General features: G+C 38.5%; 2 protein-coding genes across 3 annotated transcripts in view; one reads left to right on the top strand and one right to left on the bottom strand.

The window, feature by feature from the left end:
* fam13a (family with sequence similarity 13 member A) overlaps positions 1-4,720 on the top strand; it is a 51,758-nt gene extending 47,038 nt beyond the window's left edge. The window contains exons 22-26 of one of the 2 annotated variants that reach the window (XM_011476476.3): positions 873-968; positions 1,395-1,478; positions 2,073-2,260; positions 3,313-3,414; positions 3,731-4,720. In XM_011476476.3, coding sequence (XP_011474778.2) covers positions 873-968; positions 1,395-1,478; positions 2,073-2,260; positions 3,313-3,414; positions 3,731-3,854 — 594 coding nt within the window. In that variant the 3' untranslated portion in view covers positions 3,855-4,720. The remainder of the gene's footprint in view (positions 1-872; positions 969-1,394; positions 1,479-2,072; positions 2,261-3,312; positions 3,415-3,730) is intronic. The other variant, XM_011476481.3, reaches the window with a different exon arrangement.
* Positions 4,721-6,788: 2,068 nt separating this feature from the next.
* herc3 (HECT and RLD domain containing E3 ubiquitin protein ligase 3) overlaps positions 6,789-17,957 on the bottom strand; it is a 29,405-nt gene continuing 18,236 nt past the window's right edge. Inside the window, exons 15-25 of the mRNA XM_011476465.3 lie at positions 17,838-17,951; positions 17,264-17,287; positions 17,086-17,184; positions 16,833-17,003; positions 16,610-16,753; positions 14,504-14,670; positions 14,014-14,080; positions 13,656-13,738; positions 11,312-11,495; positions 10,273-10,375; positions 6,789-10,198 (exon numbers count right to left, since the gene is read on the bottom strand). Coding sequence (XP_011474767.2) covers positions 9,990-10,198; positions 10,273-10,375; positions 11,312-11,495; positions 13,656-13,738; positions 14,014-14,080; positions 14,504-14,670; positions 16,610-16,753; positions 16,833-17,003; positions 17,086-17,184; positions 17,264-17,287; positions 17,838-17,951 — 1,365 coding nt within the window. The 3' untranslated portion in view covers positions 6,789-9,989. The remainder of the gene's footprint in view (positions 10,199-10,272; positions 10,376-11,311; positions 11,496-13,655; positions 13,739-14,013; positions 14,081-14,503; positions 14,671-16,609; positions 16,754-16,832; positions 17,004-17,085; positions 17,185-17,263; positions 17,288-17,837; positions 17,952-17,957) is intronic.

Raw genomic sequence — 17,957 nt, 5'->3', positions numbered from 1 at the left:
TGAATGACCTCCATTGTCTAAACAAAGAGCGGCCGGGTTGCAGAGGGGCGCAGTGCAGCAGCTGTCGTTTTCTTTAAAGACCCACTGTGATAAAAATGGTGCTTTTAACATGTTCTTGTGGCATTTTTCTCAAAATCAAGCTTAAAGCTGAATTTCTGAGAATTTCTTTATTCAAATCGTTGTGAATCAGGAGCAGACGACAAAATGCCATTGGAAAAAGCCCGTAAGGGTGACGTAAGCGCTACTATTTGATGCAGCTGGATGGCTCCTACATTGCTCTCCATTGTTGTTACAGTGTTAATGTTAGGTTGGGGTGTGAGGGGCTGTAAGCTAGCAGGAAAGAGTGTAAACTGATAATACCTGGTAAATACAACTCAGAAGTGGGGAGCCGGTTTAGCTCGTGCTGGTTTGCGGCGCCTTCCGTCCGTGAAACCAGGGTTCGATTCCGGGCTGCACCCTGTTCCCTTCTCTACCCCTGTGCCGGTTCCAAGCCCGGTTTGAGAAGGTTGCGTCAGGAAGGGCATCCGGCGTAAAACATTGCCAAGTTTACCATGCGACTTGTTCGCTGTGGCGACCCCTGATGGGAGAAGCCGAAAGAGGAAGAAATACAACTCAGAAGTGAATTTCTAATAAACTACTGCCACTCTGCAGAAACCATGTCTTAGAAAATGACACAGGTTTTTGGATTTTGCCCCAAAACATCGTTATCACAATAAACACACCACTGGGAACACGTTTACAATACATCAGTAGAAGACTGGACTTTAATGCTAGCCCTGTGTCTAGCTTATAGTCTGCGAGCAAACAGGTGATAAAAAGGAAAATATGTCGGTAAATCGCTTAAGCCCTGGCTGTTTCTGCTCCTCCATCAGGTGACCAAAAGCGAGCGGCAGATCATGAAGCCTCTGTACGACAGATACCGCCTGGTGAAGCAGATCCTGTGCAGAGCCACCACCATCCCCGTCATTGTAAGTGTCACACGTGAATGTAAAAACACTGACATTATGATTTTTGTTTGTTCTTTATCATTATGCAAGTCATGATCTGCATTAAAGACTTATATAATATACAACTCTAATCCTTACTATGCAGACGGGACCCACAGCCAAAGATTAGCATGCAGATTTATTTATGCACGGATCAACTTTATTAGACTCAAAAAAAAAAAAGCTAACAAAAATTCACAGCTATTATTTTATTATGTTTATATAAATTTGATATATTTTAGTGTTTTGATTGATGCATGGAGAAAATGAGCAAACTAAGTTTTGAGAAGGTGTTCACAAAGAGAAGAAGAGAAGGAGCCACATGTGGCTTTCTTGTGGTTTTGCTATAAATAAGCCTCGGTGAGCGTCTCAGTGTAGTTAACTCCTCCTTCTTGACCGTCACCACAGGGTTCTCCCTCCAGCAAGCGCAGAGGTCCCCTCCTTCAGCCCATAATTGAGGGTGAAACCGCACTCTTCTTCGATGATATCAAGGTGAAGAGCTGCTGCAGCTTCAGCGCCCTGCTGTCCTCCAATCCCACCTCAACCCCCTTGATTTACTAGCACCCCCCCCTCTCACCTCTAATGATCGCTGTCTGTTGATTGGGCAGCCGCCTGTTTCCTGCCACCAGCATCTGTCCAGATGTTCGAATCAGTAGCTGATGCTTGTTGTGATTCACTAGATTTGCTCAGAAATCAATCAGAAGTCAATTATTTAGGATCACATCTTCACGTCTAAAACTTGCCTCTTTCCATGCACACTAAACCCCCGCCCTCAAGGTTTCCGCCTCTGCGTTCGGTAATGCTGCTAGTTCAGCTCTGCAAGCTTTCCAGATGATGAACTTCAGGCCATTTCGGCTAAATTTACTGGCAGGCGCAGAAATCATGAGGTACTTGTCCAGAAAACAACCTCCGTGACTCACAAACGGGGCCAGTCGGATTGAATTGGACTCCCAACTGCTGCAGACTAACACTGTAGGGACTCCTTCACACTGCAGTGTTTGAGCCCGGAGAGCAGCTCCTCGGTGTGTTCATGCACCCTCGGCTGGCATCTGATCCCTTCAACGCCCCACCGACTTGTCTTTGCAGGAAGAGGAAGATGGCTCGGAGGACGATGGCGACACCCGGACTCAGTTCAAAATGACGGTGGAGAGCGACCTCAGCATGCTCAGCATCCTGGACCACATGGACGAGGAGGTGGACGGGTTTGTTTCGCCTGTGGATGACCTCGAGAAAACAACAGACATGAGGCTGTCCAACCTGCACTCCGCTACCATGTAAGGGCAAGAAATACATGGCATTTGGGGGGGGGGGGGGGGGGGGGGGGTGAATCAGCTGCTATTTTACCATTTAAAAAAAAAAAAAGAAAACATGTTTTTAGCTTTTGATTTATGACAGAGAATCAAGAAAACAGTATTTGGGAATTTTTAGAATTGCCCCGACCTTTGGTTGAGCATCTTCTTCGCTCATTTTTTAAGCTTTTTATTTTTTAATTATATTTCATCCTCAAAGGAGTCTGCACCCTTAAGCGCCAAAGGATCCATTTGGTCCTATTTCAGACCAAAATCCAGCAAGAGCCACCAAGTCCCACTTTAGTGTTTAGAAAAATACTTAAATTTAAATTTAAAATATTTAAAACATTTTGGCTATCAAGCCATTTATTTAATAAATGTAGCTTTAGAAACTACAATAATTGAATTATAACAGTATTTTATTAGTGTTATATAACTTTCAACAATTGCACATACAAGTTCCTTTCAAAATAAAATGCATTCTGTGTCAAATAAGATCCTGCTCCAATTATATCTTAAGAACTTTGTCTCTGAACGGCAATTAGACTTAAAGTCAGAATATGAGTTTAAGTTTAAACCACAGAAAAATCAAACCTTTTTACTATTTATTTGATTTGTTATCTGACATGTTTGCATTTCAGAGGAATGGTACAGATCTCAATGCTTCTTGATTTAGTGTAAAGGCAGCAGTGGTTTAAAAGTCACCTTCGTTTCAAGATCTATACATAAATTACAAAACTTAAGTGAAAAATCTATCATTTATTCAAATCGTTGGCATTTTTCTTTAATGCTAAAAAGCCACAACGAAGGCTCTCATGGCTGCAGGTACTCAGGTTACAGACTCCTAGTTTAAGCACCAATCTGAGTCCTGATACTGTGTCACGTCTCTTTGCTAAATTAATTAGTATTAAGCTCTTCAAGCCTTTAAGATCTTTGTAGTTTCTTTTAATAGTATAAGAGAGTTTCCCTTAAAGGGTTTTGGTGTCAGCAGAATCAATTAGTGCAAGAGGCTTAAACACAGCTCCTCTCTATCGCAGGCAGGAACTCGTTGAGCAGCTTCAGGAGGCAAAAGAAGAGAAAAAGAGGATCCGCAAGAACCTCAAAGAGTTCGAGGACCAGTTCTTTCGACAAAACGGAAGGTATGGAGAAGACTTCAACTGTGAAAAATTTAAAGTCCCACTCTGATCAACTTTTGATTTGCATTCCCAGGGGTCTTTTAATTACGATAAAGAAATACTATGTCCTAGGAAACTATCTCCTAGGACATTATTATTATTCAGGATTTGGATAAAGAAATATTCAGAAATGCAATTTTAAGCTCCATCATAAGAAAAATGCTACAAAAACAAGTTAAAAAAACCAACATTTTTAATCGGAGTGGGTTCAAAAAAAAAACTCTGATATAATATAACTCACAGTTTTTTTTCTTCTTTTCTTTCCTTTTTCAAATTTCAGAACTGTTCAAAAGGAGGATCGCTCACCGCTCGCAGTAGAGTACCACGAATACAAACACATCAAAGCCAAACTGCGGCTGCTGGAAGTTCTCATCAGCAAAAGAGACGCTGCTAAATTCATCTAAAAAAAGAAAAAAAGCAGGACTATAAAAAGACTAGTGCTCCACGTCTAGCGACACGATGAAACACATCTTTCTTAAGGAGAGGCATTCCTTCATGTCAAGCTGCTCTGGGAGCAGCCCACCTGTTACTGCCCACCTGACTTCACCTGAAGTCCTCTTTTGCCTTCAGATGGATGTTCCTTCAAACCCAGACGCGCACAATTAATCCGTTTTATATTAAATGAATGATTAACTTATTCCTTACATCTTGAAAGTAACAAATTGTATTTTTCTCCTGTTTTAACTGTAGAAATCTCTAAAGAAAAAAGAAAAAATTTAAAGCATAGTTAAAAAGTTATTGAAGAATTTTGTGCAGAATTTGTGTATTTATGTGTATTTTTTCTAAGGGAGACGTTACTTTTGTGTGTCAGCTTCAATGCTTTCATTTAACAAACGGCTTTCTGTGCTTCGTCACAATGGCCCCCCGTCTCACTGCGACCCCAAAAGTTTGGATGCAAACAGCAGATCAGAAGTTTCGGTGGGAGGATTGCCTCTGCGCACTTTTGCTCCAAACATGTTTCCATCTTCACTTCATGTCCAATAAGCTATTAGTAGGTCTCTGGTCTGACGCGACGGTAGAGGAAAAATGGTGCATCTGTCATCGCCTTCAGAGTTCGATTGGTCGTTTGTAAATACTGATCACCTCTTATGTTTACATTTCTGTGAGCGAATACTCGTTTTTTTTTTCTCCAAAGTGGATGATTATCAGCATGAATTTTTTTTTCACTTCATGTAAACACTGGCCAGGCCGAATGAAACCTCGAGTGTGTACATTTTAGTACATAAATTGGATTTTGTACATAATAAATGAAATCCTATTTTTACTGACATTGTTTGCCTTTGTTTTCTCTTTTTTTTAGGATTAGATTTTAGAGACAGGAAATTGGTGAGATCCAAACTTTTAAAAGAAAAATCCAGAAGATCTTATGATAAAAATCAAAATGTCCAGGATTCCTTGTGCTATCCTAGGCACTTTACCATTGGGAGTTGGGTCATCTAGACCCACTAGACGGTGCTCTGAACCTTTTTTCTTCAATGATTTGTGATCTTCACTGGTGTCCATGGATTACATGAAATCTTTCCACCTTTATCCACCTTTGTCATGGTAGGGAGAACACGTCAATGTAAGGGTGGGGTCATCTAAGATAGCACAAGGGTTAAATCATACCAAATACTTTACAGTTTATTACTAAACAAACGACGGGAATATAACTGAGCAAAAAGGGCTTTTGACTCCAAATAATTAATTGTAATTGTACGTAACTAAAAAGTACCTACCAAAACAAACCTGATTAAAAAAAGATTTTCTTTGTCTTCAGCCTATTTTAGGATAATACAAACATTCATACTGTATAGAACATAAGGAAAAACACTGACTTCCCCGCATTGTGTAAACGTAACTCACAGGACAATCTAAAGGAGCAGAGAAGCCTTTCCTCTTTGCTTTTGAGGACTCCCATTTCCTGCAGCCATTGAAGAGTCACTTCTACAAAAGCAAATCTCCGGAGACCTGACTGACCCCTGATCAGTGACTGACACTGCAGGTCACAAAGCAGGAAAAGCCTCAATGATCAAGAAACACTGACGTTTATGCAGAAAAACAGGTTAAACTGAGTTCAGATACAGCGTGAAAAGGAGTTGCATGAAATGCTGTTGTACCTCTGTCATGATTATCTCAGGAAAGACAGAAATAAAAACTAAAGATGACAAAGATGTCCACCAGACTACCAGAGGAAAAAAAAAAATTCAAGTCAAAATTTCTGTTAATCCACTAAAAACTACAATTCCCAGAGCCCCACCCATTCACATTTGATATCATTGAAAAGCCCCAAATGTCCTCTGTAGATACAATAAAGAGTTAACTCAGTAGTATGCAGTGGCTGGGAGATGTTTGGGTCAGAAATGTCCTCTACAGAAGACAAATGTGTATGGCTGGCAGTCAGAATGATACGATTGTTTTTGTGCTATCTTATATGACCCCACCCTTACTTTGATGTGTTCTCCCTACCATGACAAAGGTGGAAAGATTTCATGTTATCCATGGACACCAGTGAAGATCACAAATCATTGAAGAAAAAAGGTTCAGAGCACTGTCTAGTGGGTCTAGATGACCCAACTCCCAACGTTAAAGTGGATAGCACTAGGGTTACAAAAACTAAGTAGCAGTTCACATACTTCATCACCAGAATATTGTATTATGGTTAACTGCTGAAGTATTTACTTGTTTATTTATGACGTGTACTTTAACTACTATTTTTCACTAATATTGTTTTTCTTACTCTTGCTATTTGTTTTTCTAAATGTTATATTTCTTGTTTGGCTGCTTTAACAAATTCATTTCCCTCCGCGGATCAATTAAGTCCTATCTTACCTTATCTTATCTTTACTGTGTTTAAAAAAATGCAATAAAATTAAAAACAACTTTATTTTAAAATATTCTCATAAATTTTTACGTTTTTGTAAAATCGTGCAAAAAATAATCAAAAAAAGATTTTTATTGTTAGTTTAGAATTCTAACATGGGGTCATTTTTTGTCGTGACATTGCTAAAACTTTTAGGTTATTTTTTTTTATTATAGCTATATATAATATATATACACAAACTCAAAAATACAACGGACACGTGTGTGTGTGTGGGGGGGGGGGGGGGGGGGGGGGGGGGGTCAGAATCTTCCTGCTTTCTAGGATGTAAGCCAGTGTTCAAATTTAGGCAGGATCAATGTGGCTAGATGATGTATGTCCCACCTGAGGTCACAGGTCCTGGATGAATCAGCTTTTCAGGCTTGGAACCAGCTTTTTACTTAATGGTTCGTGTGCAGCTGCCAGTCCAAAGTAGGTTTCAAAGCCAGAACCAGCACAGAGCTTTCCCTAGAAATCATGAAACAAAGAGGCAGAAAGCTTTTTTTTTCAGTCTTTTATTTAAAATTTAGGCTGGAACAGAGTTTAATGTAACTTGCAGACAAACATCCCAAGAATCACATCTTCTGGATCACATTATAAGAGCAAAAAAATCACAACAGCACAAAAAAATTGCATAGGACTAAAGTCTGCCAGAGATATTAGCCTTAATTAGAATACAAAATAAAAAAAAGATTGAACACATGTGTGTGTGTGTGTGCTTGTGTACATGCAATATTGAGTCAAGCTATTGGAAGCAGTGTCCAAAAATACCTTGCAGAAATGCCTGCTTCGGATTGGTTATTGCTGAATGGATCAAGTCTGAACCGCTTGAACACATCTGGTATGTAGGAAAGTATAAAAAAATATATGTATGTGTGTATATGCAAGACCATTTCATATACTTAACAAACAAACGACATTTTGGAGTAAAGGTTTAACTGCAGGGGGGTAAAAAAAAAAAAGAAAAAATATAAGGAGGAAAAGTTACAGAAAAACCATCATCAAGTTTTTATAAATCTGCTCACTTACACAGTCAGAATATGCAGCTTTTGAATTTTACATTTCAATCACTTCGGTAATATGGACACAATTAACAAATACTGAAGCTAGGATTTGATTATGTTTCCCTTTAATTACACTTTTGGGACATAAACTATGTTTTTTGCTTCTTTTCAACAGAATAGATACATAAATGTACAGGGAACTGGAGGAAACGGCTAGTTGAGCTGAATGAGTTTAGAAAGAGATGCAGAAACTAGAGAAGTATCGGCATTCTGATGCCAGTCACAGGTTATTTTAAAATGAGCTTTGAAAATGCGTTTTAAGGAAAAGTTCCATTCAAATTTAAGGGAAAATATACGATTATTCATCTTGACACAGAAAGAAAACTCAAAAGGTATTGTTTCAAAACTTTCTCCTTTTGTAGGCTCCACATTCATTTCTTAACCACTTATACCAAAATCCAGTGCCCTCGAAATTTCCCAGAAGTCTCGGCGAAAAACCAGTGTGCATCAATTCTCACTAGATTGGCAAATATAGACCACAATGCATTTCGTTTGAACGCATATTTGTCTGAAATAAATTATCGTAATTCATTTTTTATAAACCATCTAAGTTTCTACCATCAGAATACAATGGGTTGATAAATAGTCTTCGTAAAATGATCATATTCATTAGGTTTTTCCTTCGAAAAATATTTAAAAAGCCGGTGACCTGGCTCCATGAAATCTTAAAGAAAAGGAAAATTTGGTTTCCTTACTGACATTTTAAAAAAGTTACTTTGTTTTTTTTTTAGTAGAATGGACAATCTAGGTTATGTTGGATGTTTACAGACCTCTGATATCAAAATTTCTATTGATAACACTTTACATGTGTTTTTTTTCTCAAATTAAATTTATATGCAACAAATAAAGATACAGCTATTAAATAGCAGAAAACACACGATTTAAATTTAATTTGTGTTTGCCCGGCCTTTAAAAACACTTAATCTGAATCTGGCTCATAAAACAGACTGTTAACACAAACAAAGGAGAGTTTAATGGTTTTAAAACTAAAAAAAATGATGGAATCAGTCATTTGACACAAACTCTTTTTGCCTCCAAAGAGAGATAAATTATAAACAAAGAGAGATAAATTATAAACTAAATAAATAATTTTGGTGAGAATAAAGAGTTGTTGTTTATTTTTGGATTTTGAAGCATATCAAAGTGTTGAAAAGAAGCACAAACCATTTTAGATGTTAAGACCTGCAGATGAGCGACAGACCTGCAGGGTGTAAAACTGTTGTTAGAGGATTCTAAACAAGCCGTGTGCCATTTTTCCTCCAGTTTAATCCCTTGAATCTCATGGGATTAAATAATTTAATATTAGGTAAAGCAGTTCAGCAAATCCCTATATTAACACAAAAAAAGAAGGAAAAAAAAGAAAGTCAATGCAGGGTTAAGTGTCTTCACCCAATATCCGGTTGCTTTAAAAAGCCTGCTTTATGTTTTTACCACTAGCTTCCCTGTTGAAGGCAACACTGTTGAATGAGGGATTAATACGTCAGCTGCTCCGTTTTAGCCACAGCTGACAAAGGGAATGAGCGATTGGAGATCGGCTTCACCCCGCGTCACCCTGCCAGCCAGAAACTCACTCAGCCTTTCTGAAAGTCTGGCAGAGATGACGTGCTGGTGTCTGGGTTTCAAATGATCAAAAGGGGTGGGGGGTTCAAACCACACCTTGTGCCAAAATAGAATCATTTTATTAAAATAATTTAAAATAATAAAAAGAAATATATTATTTCAATATATCAACATAAAATGTTAAGGTGAAAAATAGAATTTAAGGAATTTATATATATATATCTTTAAAAACAACATTCTTGCAAAAGTAAACAAAAAGACAAAATTTCCCAGAAGCCTGAAGCTACGTTCACACCGTCCGTGGCAATGTGCGTTTAAGTGGCAACTTCCAATGAAAAGTCTATGTAAAGTCGGATACATGTACGCTCTGGGCTTTAGTTCAAAGCTCAAATTTCTATGATCGTTTTCAGGAACTATGTACAAAACACGTCCATTGAATGCACGCTGAAAGTTAAGCCAGGTCAAACCTCGACCAATCAGGAACTCTGATTTGATTTGGCGTGTGCATGCCGTTCTTTTTGATTCACAGAAGAGCCAACCGTTTGAAAATAGATTATGGAGGAGAAATGAATAATTGCAGTTTGTGTCTGGTCGGAATTACATAACACTAAGTCTGTCATACAAAAGCCTGCACCGCAATTAGCACCGCATTCACACTTCACGCCAAACCTCTTGTAACTGTAGGCGGCGAACACGCGCTAGTGTGGAGTACGCATTCAAGAACGTGCGTCATAAGCCCGGTGTGAATGTAGCTTTAGTTTCTCCGCTTTGTGAAATTCATCTGACCCCAAGTCATTGAATGAAGACTCCAGTATATTGTTCTCTTTATTTTGATGCAAACGTGTTCCTTAAATGTCTGTTAAATTTCCAACCACCATCTTTGTTGGCCCGAAAGGTTGAGAAACCTTTAACCTTAAAATCAACCTGCATTTACACATATAGACCTTGGAATATTTAAAAAAAAAAAGCCTAACAATCATGCAAGAGGGGCCTCGTCTTCATCCAGCTTGCACCCACATTCACTGTTGACACTCACGTGGTGGTCATATGGCTGCTAAAGTGCATCGAGGCTCCTCTCAGACCAGGCTGAATCCCTCGTACTGCTCCACCGCCTGAGTGAGGCGGCGGCGCAGGATCTCTTTGGTCTGATAGCGGGGCATGTCCAGCAGGTTGTAGCAGGTGTGGGCAACAGGCAGGTAGTGCTCCTCCGCTGTGGTGGACTGGATGATGATCCGCAGGCTCTCCATGCCGTGGATGGGAATGCGGTCGCTGCCCGTCAGGAACACTGCGGCCCGGAGACAGACATGTAAGAACTGGAAGCAAAGCACGATCCAGCCCATGAAATGTATGACCACTCACATAAAAACTGCTTCTTCTTTTCCAGGGGAAACTCGTGGAAAACCTCCCAAAACAACTTCACTGTTGGGTGAGTGGCAGAGTACTCTCCTTTGTAAACAGCATTCTGGGAAAAGTAGAAAAAAAAGTGTGAACCCTTTCCTGCTAATTAGGGATCCCACATTGTTTGATGTTTAAGATTAATTGGAACTGTAAGAAATAGCATTTAACATGTTCTTGTAGCCTTTTTTTTTCATGATGGAGGACATTAATAAAGAAAATTAAGCTAAAAATTGCAATTCTGAGTATTTCTTTATTCAAATTGTTGTGACTTGCAGGTGTGACGTAGAACCTACTATGGCAAGCCACAGGCTCCCTTCTGCACTCCAGATGCATCCACTTGCAGAAAAATAGATCCATGTACGTCTTCATTCTCCTCGTCCGAGCTGACATCTGGCTCAAAACCGTACGGCTGAATAATTCTAACATTGCACGCCATTTTTGTTGCACTGCTAATGCTAGGTTGCGGGTGTCAGGGGCTGCAGGCTAGCAGGAGAGCATGTAGACATTTGGGTGACGGGAAGTGGGGTAGGGCTTACTCAGAGCCGACAGTCTCACCCCACACATAACTCAAGAGACAAATTTCTATTAATCTCTTGCCGCTCTGCAGAAATTTCATTTTAGAAAACGACAGATTTTTTTTTTTTTTTGCTTAAAAATGGCACAATCATAATTTAAAGACCATTCGGAATGCTTTTTAAATAGATCAGAGGAGGACTTTAAGGGTAATGACATGCATGTCTGTAAACTTTTCTGCAGATTTTGAAGTTTTGGACTGAAAAAAAAAATAGAGGAATTTCTTGGAAAGTTCCTTTAAATTTCAACCTGCAATAAAAATCTAAATTCCATTCCAATGGAATTCATCTTTCTCAGGATTACGTTGTTTAAAAAAAAGAAAAAGTCAAAAGGCACCGCGGTTTACCAAAATCTGCAAAAACCTCAAATTCAAATGGGATTTTTGGGAAAGACGACTACAGAAGGTCTCAAGGGCAAAGGATTTGACCTTTTCAAGCTCTTCCCAGTTGTAGTTGTTGTTGCCAACCACCATGGCCATGAGCTCGGAGGGCTGGAAGAGCGACAGGATCTCCCCTCCACACACTTTCAGGAAACCAGAAGAGAAGGCCGAGTACTGCTCATCCACAGAGTCCGAGAAGACGTATCGCAGGTAAGAATCCACAAACTCCTTCCTGAAACACACACAAAGGTTCAGTAAATACTAAACAAATTACCTCTGCAGAGCAGCTGCATCCCTAAAGTCAGCTAGCAATCGGCACCCACATTGTTAACATTCATTTCCTCCCTCATCGTGTCTGCCATGTTTCCACCTCCCTTCATTTACGAGCACCTAAATGTTTTCTGCAGGCCGACAGTTCATCGAAACCCTCCCAGAGCAGCATGACCTCACTTTGTTTCTCTCCAGAAGATGTTTGACTAGATTAAATCCCTAATCTGCTCAGATCCTGTTGGATCCAGCAACGAGAGCATCACCCGAGTGAACTATTTATCTGCGCCGCCGCATCAAAAAACCTTGAAAGAAGTTTAAATATTCTATTATGTCCCTTTTATTGTGTCCATGCAGACCGTCACACAAGTATGTTTCCCATGTTCATAGTGGATGCTAATGTATGAAAGATTGATATTTGTTAATCAATACTAAATCATTGAAGTCAGCCACACATATGCTATGCGGCTAACTGTTTGTAAAAATAGATTGATGGTTTAAGCCTTTGCTCCCTTTGTTTTTTTCTTTTGTGCTAAACCTACGCACCGAACCATTAAAAACTAAACTTGAAACTGCAGCTTCCTCAGCTGAGACTAAATTACAGAGTAAGCTGAAGGAGCCAGTCTCTATGGAGACCGCTTCAATCATTCGAAAAGAACCGGAGGAAGAGGCATCAGCCTAATAATGCTTTGCTTTTGTCATTTCCATAACGTCAGTAATGTTTGTGCATCTGTTTTCAATTCTTCACGTGTCTTTTGTCCAAAAAGCTCGTATTGACAGGAATTTTAATCTCCATGTGCTTTTTTCTGGTTCTTATAAATGTTTAAAAATAAATTATTCCAGGAATTCAGTTAACCGTTAAAAGAGGAACACAATATTTAGACATGTAAATGTGATAACCGACTATAATCACTAGTGGTTGTAAATACATATTTCGCTCAAAGGAGCTATTTTAGGCCCAATAATCATAATAAAATTGGATTTCAACCTTCATAATCCACTGAAAATTAAAGTAATCTGACTATTTTTTTCCAAAGACACGCGGAAAAAACAACCTGAACGAGCTAAAATAAAAAAATAAAAATAATCCCTTACACTAGCACAAACAGTCTTAGATATGAGTAGCAGCGACAGGATTTTTGATTGAATTTTCTGAACAAAAAAACAAAAAAAAGATTTTCATTTCTAAAGTGCAGCTGAATCTAATCATTTAATCACTTTCTTTTTTAGAAGCTGGACAGTAAATGTATGGAACTTTTTTGCTAAAACAATTACTTCCAGATTTATGACTTATTTTATCCTCACAAAAATAAACTATTTCATCTAAAAATTTAACAAAAGTTAAAATTAACACAGTGGCTCTTTATACCCCTACGGGGACAAATGAAAGTGGAAATTAAACGCATCTATTGAAGCTTTTATTGAAAGTTCTTAATGTTTTTGAGTGAAAACTGCAGAACCATTGTCTGAAAGAGAATATAAAAACAAAAATGGCTGTTTGGTTTAGACGTAGAATTTTGATAAAACAGTTCATTTGCTATAAAAATAGTTAGTAATTGTAAAAAATCTAAATAATAAAAAAAAGTAAAAAATTAAGAAAACAAAATAAACAAAAGAATAGAATCAGTCTTAGATTGGGTCAAAGACTAAAAATAGGTTTTAGGATGGATTTAAAACCCGTAAATATTATAGAAACGGGTCACATCTAGGTCAGGTAAGCTAAAAAAAACACAGGAACCTTTCTTTTAGACACAACAAGCCCCAAGAATAGAGCTGAGATGGTGAGATGTACACTGCAGCCTCACAACACGTTATTTTTTCTGTACTCTCATGGCATGGTTTGAGAAGTTAAAAAAGAAAAAGAAAAAGAAAAAAGGGCTCTGCTGCTGCTCTCCCCCATCTGTTCAGCAGCCGGCGTGTGAAGGCCGCCCACCCCACTGCTCTCTGGAGGATCAAAACTAAAATTAGGACAAAGATGCAAGCAGAGGCTGAGGCCGTGACAGTTTTCTTTGGGACGAAAAACGTGATTGTTAGTCAATGCAGGTTGCAGACTTCACTTAAAAAAGAGGCAGTCAGATGAGAACACGTGGAAGTCTGACAGCAGGAGAAAACACAGCCGCCAAACCTGTTGGTGTTGTCCACAGCGATGCTCTCTCCTCCAGGGACCAGCTCTTTGACCTCCGTCATCCCATAGTTCTCCCTGGTGATCTGAGATATAAACACAACAGGTCAAACTCTGGCCCAGCTAAAAAAAACACCAGTTCACATAAACACAGAGATATTTATAGTCCAGTGGGCAAATCACAAGACTCAGGCAATTTCAAAATAAACCTTAACTTATTCGTCCTTTTAATACTGTGTGGTTGGAAAGTTTGTTCTGGATTGATCAGTCTGCAAAGTCTGACTAATCTCAAACTAAGACTGTCCAATGACTCATCAGTAAGTAAACGGAAAAGAACAAGTAAAAATCAGCGGATACTTACAGCAAAGTTGAGAAGGAATGTCCCCTCCACATCTCTCCCTTCATAATCTAAAAGCTGCTGTAAACTCCTGCAGAAATAAAGGACAATCTATAAAACTTACATCTTTTTTTAACCATTATTCTTTCATTAAAATAGAGTCTTCTTTATGCTCAGGCATCAGTGGTGAGCATATGTGAATATTTCTTGGTAATGGCCTTAAAGCTCTGGAAGAGTCTGGATCTCCCTTTTATATGGAGCCACGTTTGTAAGAAACATGTCCTTTTCATGAAAAATGTATCCAAATAGCTGATCCACAACGTTCCTGCTGCTTTTCCCACAGATGCATGTTTCTTAAAAATGTAAATATGGTAAGTGTGCTCCTTTAAGACTATAGAGTTTAAATATAATCGTCTCAAAAAGATCTAATTAGGAAAAAATCAGTTTCTGATCTATTCAAGATCATTTAATTCAGGCTTACAATGAAAAACAAGAGAATCAAAGCTTGTTCCACCTGGCTTCAGTGGGTGAGAGCTCTTTGAAGTCCTCCAGTGAGGGGGAGACATCCAGCAGCTTTTTGTAGAGAGCCAGGGGAAAGTGCAGGTCCACCACAGTGGAGTTATAGATGGCAAGACCACAAATGATCCCGATCAGGTGAAACCAGTTCTGCTCTACAAAACACTGCAAATACACAAGAGTTCTTTGCTTTACTTTGGCTTTGCTCTTCGGTTTAAAGCGCTTTCCTTCCCTCACATTTGAAGCAGCATTAGGATAAACATCAAGTACCACTAGATGTGCTGCAAAATTAGGCATAAATAAAATGCCTGTTAGATTCACCGTCAGCATAAGAAAAAAAGACATCTGAGACTCCAGTTGTGTCCAAATTCCATCACCAACACTAAAAGATTAAATATCTTAGTGCCCTGTAGTTTGAACACCACGCTCACTACTTTTCTTTTATATGACATCACTCACCCATTTGCTGAAGTACAAACTTAATAAATATGAACATTTTATGAATATTTATGAATCGATTGTGTTCTGAAGAGGAAAAAGCGGACTTTTAAAAAAATATATATATATTTACATTCGTTTTTGCAAATGACAAATAGTTCAAGCACAGTGCATTGTGGTCTATATTCGCCAAGCGAGTGACCATCAATGTTTTTCTCTGAGATTTCAGGGAAATTTTCATGGCTCTGGATCTTAATAATGTAGATTCGGACACCCCAACAAAATGGTGAATGCTCTATAAATTGCACTAAGTAGCGAGTAGTAAGGAAATTTGAACAAAGTCTAAATGTTTTCCCCCAATTTTGAAGGCTTCTGCATGGAATCCAGCAATTGTTTGGCAAAGATACATTTATCGAACAATCAAATAAAATTGGAGACGCATAATTGGATCTTCATAAGGTCATAGAGTGATGGATCACAGCTAATTGACAATTTATGGGTTTTTCAAGCTCAAGCCATAAGTTTACAGCATTTGGCCGGTAAAGAATTTTTTTTTTTACCACACTGCAAAAACTACATTTTAAAAGAGTAAATGTTCTTATTTTCTGTTTTGCAAGAAAAGAAATCTTATCAAGAAAAAAGAACATTTCTTTTCCTAAAATATGAATTCTTGGGAAGTCCATTTTTCTAACCACATTTTTGCTTATAGGCGAAAATTTTTTGACCTTTTACTGTACAAAAAAAGGTTAAAAATAAAGAAATGATCAAGCTGTTATGGCTTCTCTTCACAAGTTGTTAAGTTGGGGGTCATGCTTTCCTCTGGAGCAGGTGTCAAATCCACTGAAGGTGGTTAGAAAAAGTTCAGGTGAGATTTTCTCACCTTTACATTTCGTTATTTTTTGCCCGACGTTACCATAGCAGAATTTTGTGCACTGCAATATTTACACAATTGCAGAATTGTACCAGCTTTTATCTCAGATTTGCCCCGATTGCTTTTTTGTTTATTTGTTATTGTCCCTTTAACAATCCACTTAGAGGACACAAGATTCATGCTAAAGAAAAAAATTAAAGAGGGAATTCCACTTTGCTAACGTTTCCTCTTATCTATAGTGGAAGAAATTCAAGAGGAACAATTGTCCAAACAATCAGCAGTCTAAACAAGGTAAAGCCTATCAACAAAACAAGCGGGTAAAAACATCTGCTGCTATAAAACTTCAGGTAAAATGTTGCTTTAGCTGAAAAATGACCACAAATTATGCTTCAATTTAAGGCTGACGGGTTTCAGGTCTAAAAATGTACATGCCTGTATCTCGTCTGATTGAAGAAAAGCATTTTAAAGGGAATTTTTGATCTACTAATTGGGAATCTGTTGTACAAAATCCCAATCATTTTAAAACAGCAGCCAGGACAGGCTCCAGCAACCCTGTGACCCCCAGAGGGATATAGTGGGTTGAGAAAATGAATTGATGGCTTCTATTTTGAAACTCCAAAGCACAAATTGTATTTACCACTATTTTCTTTAGTAACTGCAGCACTTTTTGGCAAAAATCATTCATAGCTGCTGCTTGTAAATCTGTGGACTTGATGAGTCATGGCAATAAAACACAAGAGCCAGTGGATGTGGTGCCGTTGCCATGGCAGCGATCAGCTCGGCATGACGACTTACTTTATCTGAGAACCACAGTAGATTGGACTCTTTGTAATAGGTGAACATCCCATAGACGGGATCCATGAGTTCCTTCAGGAGCAGCAGGAAGAACTCTTTAGTTAACCCGCCCGCATCCACGGCTTCCTCGCCGTCAAAGATCACCTAAAAGGAAGATGGAAGTGAAGCTAAACCGAGAAGTCTATTTTCGTTAAAAGCAGGGGCTTAGAGCCGCTTCACTCACTTTGAGCGGTTTTTTAAGGTCCACGTCAGAGTAGACAGTCAGCTCTCGAAGCGTGTCGCTTACTAAATGATTCCTGCGCACATGCAGCACTAGGTATGGGTTCCTAGCGAGGTGGGGTTCCAGTGTGAGCAGCATGAAAACATTGTGCAGGTTCGCACCGCTTACTGCCATCTAAAGAAAAACCAAAACAAATGTATTTCTATGAGAAGTGTGAGACAGTTAGGTGGGAACTGACTGACCTGTAATCAAGTACCTGCATTTGCAGTTCAGCATCTGTTTGCAGCATTGTCGTCTTGGCTTGGGCATTCAGTATGAATGGGAAGGCACAAAGGTTCACTGGGGGAAGGTTACTCTGCAGGGAAAACAGACTTACAACCAACCCGTACAAATGAAGGTCAATACTGCTTTTGTTTCTGACAAATAGTTTTTACCTGTGAAGGAGATGAGCCCACTTTCTAGAAATAACAGGAAGGCAGAATAATTAGATATGTGACTATGTTTCACATAGAAAAATATTGAAAGTTACCGTTTTATATTGAACATTGACCTCATGTCTCGAATCTGAATGTATATTAAATGTTTTCTACTGAATCTTTTCAATTCAATTCTTTAAATTATCTGCAGTAACAACTAAGTGGATCGCTCTTAAAAATTGATTATTGCTTGACTAATCCTAAAAACGCAGAAAGCTGAAAGAATTGAGGTCAAATATGTAAAACAGGGGATTTCAGACACAGAGAAGCCTTTTTGCCTTTGTCTTTTGCATGTTTTCTTAAATTAATCTTTTGCCAAACTATGAATACATTTAAAAATGTTGATCTTACAAAAATAAAAACATATTAAATTTGTTTTAAATATTTTCTGGAATCCAACTATCTTAATTAATGTAAGAGAAAAGTATTATTCAACTCAGATTCTTACCAAAACAAAACTTCTACATTTAATTTAGACACAAGTGAGGCCAAACAAACTCCAGAAGAAAACTACGTAACCTTTCATACTCACAATCTGGGCTTTACTCAGAAACCATTTGAGGTAGTCTTCCTGGATGTCCACCAGGCTGGTGATGTCAGGGATATAAAAGTGGTTGTATTCTACATGATGGGCCTTTAAATTCACCTGGTA

This window comes from Oryzias latipes, chromosome 1, assembly GCF_002234675.1.
Source record: "Oryzias latipes chromosome 1, ASM223467v1".
NCBI lineage: Eukaryota > Metazoa > Chordata > Actinopteri > Beloniformes > Adrianichthyidae > Oryzias > Oryzias latipes.
The sequence above is the reverse complement of the archived record's forward strand: the minus strand, read 5'-3'. Positions and strand labels throughout refer to the sequence as shown.